This window comes from Anomaloglossus baeobatrachus, chromosome 2 (genome assembly GCF_048569485.1).
Source record: "Anomaloglossus baeobatrachus isolate aAnoBae1 chromosome 2, aAnoBae1.hap1, whole genome shotgun sequence".
NCBI lineage: Eukaryota > Metazoa > Chordata > Amphibia > Anura > Aromobatidae > Anomaloglossus > Anomaloglossus baeobatrachus.
In genome coordinates, this window is record NC_134354.1 from 403,240,501 (window position 1) to 403,258,099 (window position 17,599).

Genomic DNA, 17,599 nt, shown 5'->3' on the forward strand with positions numbered 1-17,599 from the left:
CATTACTACAGGATGGGGACAAAGTGCGCACATTACTATGAGATGGGGACAAGGCTAGGGACATTACTATAGGATTGGGACATTACAAGGATGGGCACAATACTATTGGATGGGGACATTATTACTATAGTATGGGGACATTACTATAGGATAGGGACTAGGATGGGCACATCACTATAGAATGGGTACAAGGCTGGGGACATTACTATAGGATGGGGACAAGGTGGGCACAGTACCATAGGATGGGGACTAGGATGGGCACATTACTGTAGGATAGGGACATTACTACAAGGGGACAAGGATGGGTAACATTACTATAGGATAGGGATAATGCTGGGGACATTACTATACGGTGGGGACAAGGTTGGCACATTACTAAAGGATGGGCACATTACTATAGAATGGGGACAGTACTATAGGATGGGGACATTGCTACAAGGGGACAAGGATGGACACATTACTGTAGATTGGGGACATTACTATAGGATGGGGACAAGGATGAACACATTACTACAAAATGGGGACAAGGATGGGGAACATTATTTTAGGATGGGGACAAGGATGAGCACATTACTGTGGGATGGGGCACAATACTACAAGGGGACAAGGATGGGCACGTTACAACAATATGGGGAACATTACTAAAAGATGTTGGTCAAAATTTCTATATAGTGCTAATTGTAAGACTATTAGTTACAAGAAAGGAATAAAATGTAAAAAAAGAAAAAAATGTTTATATTTAAACAAAGAATGTGCACGTTTGCTATAATGAACAAGTGAAAATGTTCAAAATCAGTGATCCCAAGGTGTGTAAAAAAAATAAAATATATTATATATGGTACCAATAAAAATGTCACTTTGTCCTGCAAAGAATGCGGCCCCCCAAATTATTTTTTTTCCTCTGTGCGGCCCATACACCCAGACGAATTTGAGACCCCTGATCTAGATGATAATCTGTAACATAGAGAACATTGATTTAGAATATCTACTCCAGTTATGAAGTATTTTCCATAAATGACTTTTTTTATTCCTCATAGATTCCTACTGGTTGAAAGTAACAAACAGGGGAACCTGTCACCAGATTTGGCCCCTATAACATAGAACAGCATTCTAACACGCTGTTCTACACAGCGGCCTAGGCTCTTTATATAAAGCATGTTAGAATGCTGTATATAAGAGCCCACTGGTGATGGCCGCAGCTTATAGGAGAAAAACTTAGTGATAGATTCCCTTTAAATACCCTTATTGTGCTCCATTGCCAGCTCTTCATCTCTGAATCTGCTTTTTCTCGACAGGCAGCAACATAGGCGTCACGTCAATAGTGCCGAGCCAATTATTGGAGTCCGCAGCTCTGCTGTCTACAGTGGCAAAGTTTCATGACCGGCTGCAGTCGTGACATGATGTTACAACTGCAGCCGGTCAATAAAAACAGGAGGCGGTGATAAAAAGCTGATACTGGAGAAGGGAGAGATTTAGTAAAGCTCCTTTTGTTACTTTCGCCTAATTGGAGCCTATGATATAAGGGAAAAAGCACATTTTAAAAAACCCTTAAACCCTTTACCGGCCTAGATCTGACCATTGTAGCTTCAAGTCTCCTATGGGAAAAAAAGTTGTTAAAATATGCCAAAAAAGATTTATAACAAAAAAAAAAAAAATCACCCCCCTTTTAGCCTATTGAAAATAAAACAATTTAAAAATTACACATTTGGTATTGCTGCCTTCAGAAATGTCCAATCTTTCTTTCTTCGGCGCTCCATTGGGAGACCCAGACGATTGGGTGTATAGCTACTGCCTCCGGAGGCCACACAAAGCATTACACTAAAAAGTGTAAGGCCCCTCCCCTTCTGGCTATACACCCCCCGTGGGATCACGGGCTGCTCAGTTTTCAAGCTTTGTGCGAAGGAGGTCAGACATCCACGCATAGCTCCACTGTTTAGTCAGCAGTAGCTGCTGACTATATCGGATGGAAGAAAAGAGGGCCCATGCAAAGGGCCCCCAGCATGCTCCCTTCTCACCCCACTCTTGTTGGCGGTGTTTGTTAAGGTTGAGGTACCCATTGCGGGTACGGAGGCTGGAGCCCACATGCTGTTTTTCCTTCCCCATCCCCCTGAGGGCTCTGGTGAAGTGGGATCTTACCGGCCTCCAGACTCTGAGGCCGGGCTCCATCCACAGACCCGGAGATCCTGCTGGATACGGAGCTGGGTACCGTCAGGGACAAGGCCCTGCAACATTCAGGTACTCTGTGTCCCCGTACAGACAGGCACAGACACACTCCAGCGTTGCTGGGTGTTCTAGTGCGCCGGGGACAGTAGCGCTGCGCGCTTGGGTTATACTCACTGCAGCTTAGCTGAGTGAGTTTATGTGTGGGGAACTACCGCGCCGGCCGCCACGGAGACTGCGGCGCGGCTGCGACTTGTGGTGCGCCGGGGACTTCGCGCCGACCGTGCTTTTACGACGGCAGCGCTTATAAATCTAGTCCCCGGCTTCTGCGGCCTAGTTACGTTTCGTTCCCGCCCCCAGCCCTGTCAGTCAGGGAAGGGGAGAGACGCTGTACAATAGTCAGCGCCGAGGGCTGGAGTCTTATTTACATACTCCAGCCCTCTCACTGGGCACAGTGGGACGCCAGTTTCCCGCTCTTTGTCTGCAGCAAGGAATTTCTCCCTAAGGTGGTATCCTCTTTTCATCTCAATCAGGATATCTCCTTACCTTCCTTTTGTCCTCATCCAGTTCATCGGTATGAGAAGGATTTGCATTTGTTAGATCTGGTGAGAGCACTCAGAATCTACATCTCCCGCACGGCGCCCCTGCGCCGCTCGGATGCACTCTTTGTCCTTGTCGCTGGTAAGCGCAAAGGGTCGCAAGCTTCCAAATCAACCCTGGCTCGATGGATCAAGGAACCAATTCTTGAAGCCTACCGTTCTGCTGGGCTTCCGGTTCCATCAGGGCTGAAGGCCCATTCTACCAGAGCCGTGGGTGCGTCCTGGGCATTACGACACCAGGCTACGGCTCAACAGGTGTGCCAGGCGGCTACCTGGTCGAGCCTGCACACTTTCACCAAACATTATCAGGTGCATACCTACGCTTCGGCGGACGCCAGCCTAGGTAGAAGAGTCCTGCAGGCGGCAGTTGCCTCCTCGTAGGGGAGGGCTGTTTTGCAGCTCTAACTTGAGGTATTATTTTACCCACCCAGGGACTGCTTTTGGACGTCCCAATCGTCTGGGTCTCCCAATGGAGCGCCGAAGAAGAAGGGAATTTTGTTACTTACCGTAAATTCCTTTTCTTCTAGCTCCAATTGGGAGACCCAGCACCCGCCCTGTTTCCTTCGGGATTTTTGGTTTTTTCGGGTACACATGTTGTTCATGTTGAACGGTTTCAGTTCTCCGATGTTCTTCGGATTGAATTTGTTTAAACCAGTTATTGGCTTTCCTCCTTCTTGCTTTAGCACTAAAACTGAGCAGCCCGTGATCCCACGGGGGGTGTATAGCCAGAAGGGGAGGGGCCTTACACTTTTTAGTGTAATGCTTTGTGTGGCCTCCGGAGGCAGTAGCTATACACCCAATCGTCTGGGTCTCCCAATTGGAGCTAGAAGAAAAGGAATTTACGGTAAGTAACAAAATTCCCTTCTTCAAAGTATCAAATTAATCTTATCGGTAAATAGCGCGACGAAAAAAAAAATCTGAATTATGGTTGTGTGGCCACCTCAACGTTGCAATAAGAGGCGATGAAAATGTCTCATTTATCCAAAAATGATTAAAAACGTCAGCTCAGGACACAAAAAATATGCCATCACTGAGCCCCAGATCCCGAAGAATAAGAATGCTACGGTTCTCGGAAAATAGCGCCTAAAGCAAAATTGTGTGTTTGGTTGTTTTTTCACAAACTTGTGAATTATTTTCACTACTTTGTCATAGATCTGGATTTTTTATGTTAAAGTAGTGGCCAGTGAGAGTTCCAGTAGCGAGTGTTTAACCATTTAGATGCCAGAAATTGCCAAGTTGCCGATGCGCACATGCCCTGGTACCCATCTCCTCACTCCCCACGATGTGATCGCAGGGTGCTGATGGTTTACTGTGTCAGCCAGGGCCTGCTGAAGCCCTTATAGCTGGCTTGTTGGTCCTTCTATGAAGCCCAGCCCATGGCTGGACTTCATAGGAGAACATCAATGTGACTATATATTGCAGTATTGTAGTGAATAGTATAAGTCATCAAATGATTCCATGTTCGCATTTCTTAAGTGAAGTGATAAAAATAAATGACCACCCTTTTTTTTTTTTTTAAAAAAAAAAAAATAAATAAAATATATACAGTGTGTCCATCCATATCCTGTCCACTGTCATTAACTTGAGAACGGTGGCAGCTATAGGCATAGAAGTGGTGTTTAGGTATAGTAAAGTAGCCATGCGCTACGCAATGAAACCACCTATAGCGCCACCTGGTGGAAAACAACGGAGTTAGCATTTTTATTTTGAAAACTGAATGAGAGAGGAAAAAAAGTGAATTAAAAAATTGTAGAGCATCATCAATTCAATACGAATCGACACCTTGCATACAGAAATACTATGGTATGAAACCCATGACCCCCCCAAAAACATTGAATGCTGGTCACACATATGGCGTTCATTTAACTTTGATGCTCAAAGTGGCCACTGTCAGCTGCAATGCACATCTGGACTCTGGACAGCATACTGTATCTTGCTGCACGTTGTGCAATATGGTAGGTGACACATTTGCACAAGCATCTGTGATACCTCGTCGTAGGTCCTGCAATGTTGGTGGAGGGGTCGCATACACCTGCTGTTTGATGTGACCTCACAGAAAGAAGTCCAATGGGGTCAAGTCAGGTGAGCGTGGAGGCCACTCCACGCAGCCACCATACCCAATGACTTGTGGAAGGTCTCCATGAGGTATCGCTTCACGTCCGCAGCCTTGAGAGTTTTACACGTTCTAATCATAGCATTTCTGCATGCAAGGTGTCGATTCGTATTGAATTGATGATGCCTACACCTTTTGTAATTCACTTTTTTTCTTCATCTCGTTCAGTTTTCGAGATAAAAATGCTAACTCCGTTGTTTTCCACTAGTTGGCGCTATAGATGGTTTCATTGCGTAACGCATGGCTACTTTACTATACCTGGACACCACTTCTATGCCCTATAGCTGCCTCCATTCTCAAGTTAATGGTGGTGGACGGGATATGGGTGAACTGTGTGTGTGTGTGTGTGTGTGTGTGTGTGTGTGTGTGTGTATTATATATATATAAAAGTATATTGTGTGGGAAAAGAAAATGGTGCCATTCAAACTACAACTCGCCTTGGAAAACACAAGACCTCATGTAGACAGAAAAATAACACTTATGGCTCTTGGAAGAAGGAATAAAAACAACAAATATTTGTCTTGAAGTCGTTAAGTCGTCCGTGATAGATTTCCTCGGAGTACTCTCACCTGTGCATGCAAAAATAAACTCTTGCTTTGGCTTTTTTCTTCTTAGGTGGTACTATGTTTTGACAGAGTATTTTGGGACCCAACGGTTAATTTATTTGGTCATGTCGGCAGCACAACTGCGAGCAGAGGGGAATTGTTTCTCTTCTGGAATCTTTATAAAGGTAATTTATTTTCTCCAACTCTTTGTTAAAAGTATGTGTATTCATAGTTGTTGTCCACACTTAGGAGGAAAGTCTGTAGTCACTGCGTGAGTTTTGTCCCCAAGATGGACAACCCCTTTATCTCTGTAGTAATTTTTTTAAATGCAATTAATGGACACTAAAAAGTGAATTTTTAATTTTTTCTATTTTTTCTTTAATATGTTCCATAAAAGCCCCGATACTGCTGGCCCTGGTGGCTGGAGAAGCTGCAGGAATCATGGAAAACATCAGTGATGATGTTATAGTTGGGCGTTGTTTGGCCATCCTGAAGGGGATATTTGGGAGCGGTGCTGTACCACAGGTAAGGGGTCATTCCCGCTCCTCTATTGAAGTTTAGCTTGAGTTACATGCATTGGCAAAACATACCCTGTGGAACCAGCCTGCAAGTGTTATATGCAGATTGTATACATACAGATTATACTGTTGACATGATATGCAATTTGTGGTGAAAATCTGCGGCCTCTCTGTTTGAGATTGAGCATGCTGTGGATGGAAACGTTTGCAGGATGCATAAAATCTGCTAATATTCAAAAATATATGCTATGGATGGTGCAACTTTTACCATATTTTTTAGGCTACAAGACACTCCTTACGATAAGACTCATTTAGGTTTAGACAGCAGAAAATAGGAAAAACATTTTTTCTATTAATTTAAACTTCCCTAGTGATGTAGAGTACAGGGGTCATCAGCACTAATTTTAAATGTACTAGAGTAGAATAGGGAGGTAATCAATCTTTCTTTGGCGCTCCATTGGGAGACCCAGACGATTGGGTGTATAGCTACTGCCTCCGGAGGCCACACAAAGTATTACACTAAAAAGTGTAAGGCCCCTCCCCTTCTGCATATACACCCCCCGTGGATCACGGGCTGCTTCAGTTTTCATGCTTTGTGCGAAGGAGGTCAGACATCCACGCATAGCTCCACTGTTTTTAGTCAGCAGCAGCTGCTGACTATGTCGGATGGAAGAAAAGAGGGCCCATACTAGGGCCCCCAGCATGCTCCCTTCTCACCCCACTTTTGTCGGGTGTTTGTTAAGGTTGAGGTACCCATTGCGGGTACGGAGGCTGGAGCCCACATGCTGTTTTCCTTCCCCATCCCCCCTCGGGGCTCTGGGTGAAGTGGGATCTTACCGGTCTCCAGGCACTGAGACCGGGCTCCATCCACAGACCCGGAGATCCTGCTGGATATGGAGCTGGGTATCGTCAGGGACAGGGCCCTGCTACATTAAGGTACTCTGTGTCCCCGTACACATCGCGCACACACACACACCAGCATTGCTGGGAGTGCTAATGCGCCGGGGACAACAGCGCGGAGCGCTTGTGCTATTATTCACTGCAGCTTAGCTGAGTGAATTTATGTGTTAGAAACTGCCGCGCCGGCCGCTGCGGGGTGTTTTACACTGTGGCGCGGCTGGGACTTGTGGTGCGCCGGGGACTTCCGCGCTGGCCGTGCACATAGGACGGCCGCGCTTATTACTCGAGTCCCCGGCTTTGCGGCCTAGTTTTCGCTTCGTTCCCGCCCCCAGCCCTGCCAGTCAGGGGAGGGGCGGGACGCTGTACAGAAAGTCAGCGCCGAGAGCTGGAGTCTGCTTTGCATTCTCCAGCCCCCTTCACTGGACACAGTGGGACGCCAGTTTCCCGCTCTTGTCTGGGGCACGCCCACGGCCCGCCCCTCTTCACAAGACGCCGGCAGCCATTCCTGCACGCAGTCTGGGCTGGAGAAGGGAGACAAGCTCTGGGCAACCAGTCACAGGATTCGGGCGACCACACACCCGCCTTTGGGCGGGCGGTAAGCAGCACCTGAAGTGCTGACCCCACTAATGCCATTTGTACTTTATGCCTAGATGGCTAGACTACAGCAGCAAAAAGCAAGGGTGCTAAGGCACAGGCTTTCTAGGCTGCTTGTATTGCATGTGCTGAAGTGTTCATTTGTACTTTATGCTGGTATGCTATACACTGCACTGTACGGTCGCTATTCTTGGCTATATACTCCTAGATGGCTGGACAACAGCAGCAAAAAAGCAAGGGTGCTAAGGCACAGGCTTTCTATGCTGCTTGTACTGCATGTGCTGAAGTGTTCATTTGTACTTTCTGCTTGTATGCTATACATTGCACTGTACGGTCGCTATCTTGGCTATATGCTTCTAGATGGCTAGACAACAGCAGCAAAAAAGAAAGGGTGCCAAGGCACAGGCTTTCTAGGCTGCTTGTACTGCACGTGATACTGTTCCACACGGCAGGTTCCACTGTCCCCATTGTGTGCAATGCTCCCCTGTAGCACTTGGTCAGCCGGGGTCTCTGCTAGAGGTGGCTAAAGGAACCACCTGTGAACCCTGTCCAGGGACAGGGACGGAGTTGCAGTTTCGGCTGATAGGTCTGTGACTGTGACTAACATCTTAGAGACTTTGCAGTCCAGACGGACCATGGGCAATGTTGATACGCCCTCATTTGGAACAAATCAGTGCTCCGGGGGGGTCCCATGCATCCCAGGGCGCAGGCTCTGACACGGACGACAGTCCCAGACAGTCTAAGCGAGCTCGCTGGGAGCGGCACTCGGCTTCATCACTGGTTAGGGTCCCAGCGGGACTCTCTGTATGATGAGGCAGACGTAGCTGATCAGGACTCTGATCCTGAGACCGCTCTCAATCCGGATACTCCGGATGGTGACGCCATAGTGAATGATCTTCTAGCGTCCATCAAGGGAATGTTGGATATTTCTCCCTCAGCTCCTCCGGTGGAGGAGTCAGCTTCACAGCAGGAGAAATCCCTTTTCAGTATCTCAAGCGTATATTGAGTACTTTTCTGGCCACTCTGACTTCAGAGAAGCAATCCGGAAACACCACACTTATCCAGATAAGCGTTCTCCAATCGTATTAAGGATACACGTTATCCTTTTTTCTCCCTGACGTGGTCAAGCGCTGGACCCAGTGTCCAAAGGTGGATTCCCCTATCTCCAGGCTTGCGGCTAGATCCATAGTTGCAGTGGAAGATGGGACTTCACTTAAAGATGCCATTGACAGACAGATGGTCCTCTGGTTGAATTCTGTCTATGAAGCTATCGGCGTGTCGGTTGCTCCGGCATTCGCAGCCGTATGGGCATTCCAAGCTTTTTCAGCTGGTCTTGCGCACGTGGACACTGTCACATGTACATCTGTGCCGCAGATGGCGTCCTTAACCTCGCAATGTCTGCATTGCGACTTACGATATTAATGCTGTCCTGCACTCTACGAGCCGTACGTCAGTGGCGTCCGCCAACTCCGTGGTTTTACGCAGAGCCTTGTGGTTGAGGGAATGGAAAGCAGATTCTGCTTCCAAAAAAGTGCTTAACCAGTTTGCTGTTATCTGGTGACAGACTGTTTGGTGAGCGATTGGATGAAATCATTAAACAGTCCAAGGGTAAGGACTCTTCCTTACACCAGCCCAGATCAAACAACACCCAACAGAGGAAGGGACAGTCGAGGTTTCGGTCCTTCCCAGGCTCGGGCAGGTCCCAATTGTCCTCGTCCAAAAGGACTCAAAAAGCTCAGAGAGGCGCAGATTCCTGGCAGGCTCAATCACGCCCAAGGAAGGCAGCCGGAGGAACCGCTACCAAGGCGGTTTCCTCATGACGTTCAGCTCTCTCTCTCCGCATCCGCGGTCGGTGGCAGACTCTCCCGCTTTGGCGACATTTAGCTGCCACAGGTCAAAGACCGGTGGGTGAGAGACATTTTGTCTCGCGTGTACAGGATAGAGTTCTGTTCTCGTCCTCCGACTAGATTTTCAGAACTTCCTCACCTCCCGACCGAGCCGATGCTCTTCTGCAGGCAGAAGGAGTGGTAATCCCTGTTCCTCCTCAGGAACAAGATACGGTTTTTACTCCAATCTGGTTGTGGTACCAAAAAACGACGGCTCTTCCGTTCCGTTTTGGACCTAAACCTGCTCAACAAGCACGTGAAAACCAGGCGGTTCCGGATGGAATCCCTCCGCTCCGTCATTGCCTCCATATCTCAAGGAGATTTCCTAGCGTCAATAGACATCAGGATGCTTATCTCCACGTGCCGATTGCTCCAGAGCACCGGTGTTGGCTACGATTCGTTATTGAAGACTAGCATCTTCAGTTCGTAGCCCTGCCCTTCGGTCTGGCGACAGCCCCACGGCTTTTCACAAGTTCATGGCAGCAGTGGGAGTAGTCCTGCACTCTCAGGGTCACTCTGTGATCCCTTACTTGGACGATCTACTTGTCAAGGCACCCTCTCAAGAGGCATGCCAACACAGCCTGAACGTGGCGCTGGAGACTCTCCAGAGTTTCGGGTGGATCATAAACTTTTCAAAGTTAAATCTGACACCGACCCAATCGCTGACATATCTTGGCATGGAGCTTCACACTCTCTCAGCGATAGTGCAGCTCCCGCTGGTCATACAGCGTTCACTACAGACGGGGGTGCAGTCTCTCCTTCAAGGCCAGTCACACCCCTTAAGACGCCTCATGCAGAGGCAGTCCTTTTCGCGCAGTTTCATCTGCGTCCACTTCTGTAGGACATTCTTCGCCAATGGGATGGGAAGTCAACGTCCCTAGACAGGAACGTACCCCTTTCTCAGACGGGCAAGGACTCTCTTCAGAGGAGTCCACCCTTCAGATCAATGTTCTGGAAATCTGGGCAGGGTATCTTGCCCTGCAAGCCTTCCAGCAGAGGCTGGAAGGCAAACAGATCCGAATTCAGTCGGACAACTTCGCAGCGGTGGCATACATCAACCACCAAGGCGGAACACGCAGTCGGCAAGCCTCCCAGGAAGTCCGGCGGATTCTGATGTGGGTGGAAGACAGAGCATACACCATATCCGCAGTTCACATCCCGGGCGTAGAAAACTGGGAAGCAGACTTCCTCAGTCGCCAGGGCATGGACGCAGGGGAATGGTCTCTGCACCCGGACGGGTCTCAAGAAATCTGTAGCCGCTGGGGGAGGCCGGACGTCGACCTAATGGCGTCTCGGCACAACAACAAGGGCCCGATTTTCATGGCGCGGTCTCACGATCAAAGAGCTCTGGCGGCAGGCGCCTTAGTTCAGGATTGGTCGCAGTTCCAGCTACCCTATGTGTTTCCCCCTCTGACACTGTTGCCCAGAGGGCTACGCAAGATCAGCTCCGATTGCCGCCGCGCCATCCTCGTCGCCCCAGACTGGCCGAGGAGGTCGTGGTACCTGCATCTGTGGCATCTCACGGTCGGCCAACCGTGGGCACTACCAGACCGGCCAGACTTACTGTCCCAAGGGCCGTTTTTTCCATCTGAATTCTACAGCCCTGAACCTGACTGGTGGCCATTGAGTCCTGGATCCTAGCGTCTTCAGGATTATCTCAAGACGTCATTGTCACCATGAGACGGGCTAGGAAGCCGACGTCTGCCGAGATCCACCACAAGACGTGGAAGATATTCTTATCTTAGTGCTCTGCTCAGGGAGTGTCTCCCTGGACATTTGCATTGCCTACTTTTCCTTCCTTCCTGCAATCTGGTTTGGGAAAAGGTTTGTCGCTCGGCTCCCTTAACGGACGAGTCCCAGCGCTGTCTGTATTCTTTCAGAAGCGCATAGGGCGACTTCCTCAGGTACGCACGTTCCTGCAGGGGGTTTGTCACATTGTCCCTCCGTACAAGAGGCCGTTAGACCCATGGGATCTGAACAGGGTACTAATTGCTCTCCAGGAGCCGCCCTTTGAGCCTCTGAGGGATGTTTCACTTTCTCGACTTTCACAGAAAGTGGCCTTTTTGGTAGCGGTCACGTCTCTTCAGAGAGTGTCCGAGCTCGCAGCGCGGTCATCCAAAGCTCCCTTCTTGGTGTTTCACCAAGACAAGGTAGTGCTGCGCCTGATTCCGGGGTTTCTCCCTAAGGTGGTATCCCCCTTTTCCTCTGTCAGGATATCTCCTTACCTTCCTTTTGTCCTCATCCAGTTCATCGATATGAATTGGATTTGTATTTGTTGGATCTGATGAGAGCGCTCAGAATCTACATTTCCCGCACGGCGCCCCTGCGCCGCTCGGATGCACCCTTTGTACTTGTCGCTGGTCAGCGCAAAGGGTCACAGGCTTCCAAATCCACCCTGGCTCGATTGATCAAGGACCAATTCTTGAAGCCTACCGTTCTGCTGGGCTTCCAGTTCCATCAGGGCTGAAGGCCCATTCTACCAGAGCCGTGGGTGCGTCCTGGACATTACGGCACCAGGCTACGGCTCAGCAGGTGTGCCAGGCGGCTACCTGGGCGAGTCTGCACACCTTCACCAAGCGTTATCAGGTGCATGCCTACGCTTAGGCGGATGCCAGCCTAAGTAGAAGAGTCCTGCAGGCGGCGGTTGCCTCCATGTAGGGAAGGGCTGTTTTTACAGTCCAAACTTGAGGTATTAATTTACCCACCCAGGGACTGCTTTTGGACGTCCCAATCGTCTGGGTCTCCCAATGGAGCGCCGAAGAAGAAGGGAATTTTGTTACTTACCGTAAATTCCTTTTCTTCTAGCTCCAATTGGGAGACCCAGCACCCGCCCCTGTTCCTTCGGGATTTTTTGGTTGTTCGGGTACACATGTTGTTCATGTTGAATGGTTTCAGTTCTCCGATGTTCCTTCGGATTGAATTGTTTAACCAGTTATTGGCTTTCCTCCTTCTTGCTTTTGCACTAAAACTGAAGCAGCCCGTGATCCACGGGGGGGTGTATATGCAGAAGGGGAGGGGCCTTACACTTTTTAGTGTAATACTTTGTGTGGCCTCCGGAGGCAGTAGCTATACACCCAATCGTCTGGGTCTCCCAATTGGAGCTAGAAGAAAAGGAATTTACGGTAAGTAACAAAATTCCCTTCATTGTTAGTATCTCCTTTCAGTGTGAATTATATACTCATAGCTCTGCTACATGCACATATAGACACACACCGTTCTACTACATGCACATATAGACACACATCTCTGCTATATGCACACACTTTACATTACCACATCTTGCAGTTACACTTACACACACGCACACTACCACACCTTGCAATCAAACACACGATACATCACCAAACTTTGCTGTCTCACCCACCCACCCATACACACCACACATTACCACGTCTTGCAGTTTCTGATCGGGATCTGAACTGAGGCTGCACCAGCTGAAGGGCCTTCCACATGAATGATCGTAGAGTTAACTATGTGGAAGGTCCTTCAGCTGGTGCAGCCTTTGTGCAGATTCCGGTAGCTTCCTCCGTAGACCAGTGAAGAACAGGAGAGAGGAGAGAGCACTCTGATCGGGGAGGACACAGTGTCTGTATTCTCCTCCATCACTTGAAGCTGCCTCAAAGACACACACTGTTTAGCAGGACTTTTTCTTGTTCTGCAAAAAATAAGCATTGTTTGTTTGATTCATTCCTTGCATCTAGCTATTGGCCTTCAAATGTGCCATAGTCTATTGCTAGATTCTTTGCAATAGTGTTCCCCTCTGCATAGACACGGTGCACAATTCCAGTTACACAGTCAGACTGTAACATGGTGATACAACGACATATTTAGATATAACAAAACATACAACTTGCTCTGTGAATGCTATTCAGTAGAGTTGGTGTAAATCGATTCTCAGAATCTGTGACTACTGGACAGTAGCCCTGAAAACCACCTGCTGTTCACAGCTCTGCTTTTGGTTAGCTCGCCTGGTGCACCATCACATGTACAAGGATGCAACGATAACCTTGTGCCAGGCTGCCTGATCGAAAGATGGGTCGCTGATGTGAACAGGTAAGAGGGCACAAGGTTCCCACCAGCGACCATAGATTACTGAAGTTACCAGTGGACTAGGACTAGCAAATCAATTTGCACCAAATTTACTCTAGGTACAATATAGATCACTTTTATCTTTTCTTTCTATTCATTCAGCCAAAAGAGACTGTTGTAAGCCGGTGGCGTGCTGACCCATGGGCTCGGGGATCCTACTCTTATGTAGCAGCTGGCTCTTCTGGAAATGACTATGATTTGATGGCTCAACCTATTACTCCAGGTCCCGCCATTCCTGGAGCACCACAAGTAAGTTCTTACTAATGCAGGTTCACAAGTCAAATATAGATATGTCACTCCTAACTCACAATCCGTCAATTCATGGAGGGAGTGGTCGCTAAGGCTACTTTCACACATCCGGTTTGAGCCGTGCGGCTCAATCCGGCTGTGAAACCTATGCGGCGAAAACACCGCATCCTTTGCATAAGTTTTTACATGCGGCCGGTCCGTTTTTTTCCGGTTGCGACACGTTACTGAGCATGCGCAGTGGAAGAAACCGCTAAATCTGCGGCATGCGGCAAAAACCGGACCGAATGCAAGCCCATGCGGCACAATACGGCGCTAATGTAAGTCTATGGAAAAAAAAAAAAGCAACCGGCGGCAAAAAAAACGGTTGCGGTTTTTCTGCAGAGCGCCGTATTGTGCCGCAGAAAAAAAACCGGATGTGTGAAAGTAGCCTTAGTCTTAGAATAGCACACAGATAAGGCACACGTGTACTGCAGTGTACTGCTTACAGCCTATTAGTGTCGTCTATATTATTAGAGCTGACCGGCTGCCCAGCACTATGTAAGTGCACACCATAGGGACCCTAGTGTATAAGGCCAGCATACATAAGCCTGGCAGTGATGAGTGGCTGTTTCATCAGTATTTTTCACCTGTGCGGCCCCCATCTTTATCATTGGGGCCAGCTGCATCCTACTACTGTATTCGTTTTCTGAAAAAGAACTACATTAAGTTCTAAGAGCCCATTTCATCAAAGCTTTTATGCCGATATTCTGGCATAAAAAGCATTAAAAAGTCACATAATTTTGCTGCAACTCTTCTAAGCCTGGCCCTTTTAGTTCCTGACCATTTTGGCACTGCTCGTGTTATTGAAAATCTGACCAAACAAGCAAATGGCTTGTAAAATCGTTTAATGAAATTATGTAATATACATAGGCCTTAGCATGTCCTGTGTGGTTTTGTAACTAAAATACTGCCACCATGTGGTTATATGACCACATGACACTCTGAGGTGCTAGAGGGGGACCTGACACCCAATTGTGTACATTGTTGAACATGGTGTTGCCCACGCTCACCAGCCTGGTGGGATGGGGGTTGAGGGAGAATGATGGCGTGCTGCCATCGAACACTTACGGTTATTGCCCATAACGAAGCGCTGTATAGGAATGTACAATGTGAAGGGAAGGAAGCCATGTCAAATTAACCCTCTCCAATGTTTCCTGCATTCAGCAGTGTAGTGCAGAGCATCTGCTACACTAACCTACGCATTTGGGTCAGCCATCCCTGCTTCCCCAACCTGCGGTTGGTCTCTGTGCCTGCATTCAAGCTCCCATTGAAGCGCAGTCCACGGATGGAAAGCATGATGTGGATGGTACGAAGTAGAGCTAGAGACGAGATCTGCCCTTTTCAAGTGTACTTTTAAATAAGTGATAGTGCTGGAGGTGCGGAAGGGGAAGGGGGACAATGCTGCATATCTGGTGGGACTGCCCATTGATACAACCTTTCTGGAGGTCCGTGTTCAAAGCATACGCTGTGATTTGTGGAGAGCAGTTGGTGGGTTCCCCTCAGATGGCATTCCTTTCAATTCTCCCGGGATCGCTTAAATCACAGAAAGCGGGCCTTCTGAGATACTGTCTTACGGCGGCACGCATGGTGATCCCGAGATACTGGAGATCGACTGCGGTGCCATCTGTGAGGGAGTGGTTTGCGGAGATGGCCATCATTCACAGGATGGAGTCCCTAACGGCAGAAACCAATGACTCAGTGGATAAATTTCTTAGGATCTGGACACCCTGGACCCTGGCTCTTGATTCTCTACCATTTCAGAACCTTATTGGTAACGCATGACGCGTGTTACGTTAGTCCAATGTAGAGGCCCGAGTACTGGGGAAGTAACCTCTACCATGCCTTCCCTCCCTCTCTTTCTGTTGCTCTTCTCTCCCCCTTTTCCTTCTCTTCTTTTCCTTATCTTTCCCCCTTGCTACTTTCCTTTCTCTCTGGTTCTTGTTAAATCTTCAAATTTTTTCCTTTTCTTTTTTGTTTTCGTCAGTGGCCTCGCTTTGTTTGAGGTGTAGTTCTCATTTGGAAGGAGATTGTCTGTATTATAAAAGGTGGTTACATGTCATATGCGTGCCTTATGATAGTAAGAGAAGGGGTGTTAGTTAGGATGTGGCTTATACTCTTCTCTGTAAGTTGACATGAAGTAATTACGTATTTGAATCTTCTTTTCTTTGTCGCTCCATTGGGAGACCCAGACAATTGGGTGTATAGGCTATGCCTCCGGAGGCCGCACAAAGTATTACACTTAAAAGTGTTAAGCCCCTCCCCTTCTGCCTATACACCCCCCGTGCTCCCACGGGCTCCTCAGTTTTTTGCTTTGTGCGAAGGAGGTCAGACACGCACGCACAGCTCCACAGATTGGTCAGCAGCAGCTGCTGACCATGTCGGATGGAAGAAAAGTGGGCCCATATAGAGCCCCCAGCATGCTCCCTTCTCACCCCACTCTTGTCGGTGGTGTTGTAAGGTTGAGGTATCCATTGCGGGTACGGAGGCTGGAGCCCACATGCTGTTTTCCTTCCCCATCCCCCTCAGGGCTCTGGGTGAAGTGGGATCCTATCGGTCTCCAGGTACTGAGACCGTGCTTCATCCACAACTCCTGTGGAGCCTGCTGGATAGGAGCCGGGTATCGTTCAGGGACATGGCCCTGCTACTTGGAGGTACTCTGTATCCCTGTGGGGACAGCGCACAGCAACACTCCAGCTTTGCTGGGTGTGCTAGTGCACCGGGGACCACGGCGCTGACCGGGTTAATATGTGCCATTACACACTCAGCGTTGCTGAGTGTGTTTATGTATAGGGACTGCCGCACTGACCGCCGCGGCCATGGAAACACTGCGGCGCGGCTGGGACTTGTAGTGCGCCGGGGACTTTCACGCCGGCCGCGCTTTTACGGCGGCCGCGTTTATTACTAGAGTCCCCGGCTTTTTGCGGCCTAGTTTCCTTTCCTCCCGCCCACAGCCCTGACAGGCAGGGGAAGGGCGGGACGCTGCACAGAACGAGCAGCACTGAGGGCTGGAGCATGCTTTGCATACTCCACCCCTCTCACTGTGTGCGGGCACCAGTTCCCGCTCTTTCTGGGTCACGCCCACGGCTCCCTCCTCTCCTCAGGACGCCGGCAGCCATTCCTGTCAGCTCCTCGGACGCTGCAGAGGGGGACAAAGTCTGGGAGACCCAGGCAGGGACTCTGGTGGCCTCACAACCGCTTTAGGCGGGTGGTAAGCAGCACCTGTGGTGCTAGCCCCATTGTGCAGTAGTGTAACATTATATGTTTATGGTATATATGTTTTACACTGTATGGTGCACAGTTGATTTCTGGCTATATACCCTATTGTGTTACTCAGGGAAGATAATAGCATGGCGCCCACGAAAGGCAGGGGTGCCAAAACACAGGCTTATTATGTTGCCTGCGCCGCATGTACGACCCCGCTACCGGCAGGTTCCACTGACCCTCATTGTGTGCACTGTTCGGCCCCTGTGGCTCTTACTCAGCCGGAGCCTCTGCTAAGAGGGGCCCAGGGGGAGCCACCTGCTAACACTGTTCAGGTGACGGGGACGGAGTTTGCAAAACTCTCTGAGACTATGGCTAAGATACTAGAAGCCTTGCAGTCCAGGCCGGTATCTCAGCACAGGGACTCTGTTGAATCTTTGTTCCCTGGCCCACCTCAGCTGGACCAACAATGTCCTCCCGGGGTATCTCATGGATCCCAGGCTGAGGGTTCTGACACAGACCCCAGCCCCAGACCGACTAAGCGAGCTCGCTTAGATTTTCCCTCGACATCATCATATTGTGCAGGGTCTCAGAGGGGGGAATCTCTGGTTGATGATGCGGAGACAGCTGATCAGGATTCTGATCCTGAGGCCGCTCTCAATCTTGATACTCCGGACGGGGACGCCATAGTGAACGACCTTATTGC

General features: G+C 49.1%; 1 protein-coding gene across 6 annotated transcripts in view; it reads left to right on the forward strand.

The window, feature by feature from the left end:
• Positions 1-17,599, forward strand: part of KDM1A (lysine demethylase 1A) — a 165,308-nt gene that overhangs the window by 142,124 nt on the left and 5,585 nt on the right. For all 6 annotated transcript variants that reach the window (XM_075336111.1, XM_075336106.1, XM_075336107.1 and 3 more), the window contains exons 16-18: positions 5,488-5,602; positions 5,815-5,942; positions 13,507-13,653. In XM_075336111.1, the coding sequence (XP_075192226.1) occupies positions 5,488-5,602; positions 5,815-5,942; positions 13,507-13,653 (390 nt within the window). The remainder of the gene's footprint in view (positions 1-5,487; positions 5,603-5,814; positions 5,943-13,506; positions 13,654-17,599) is intronic.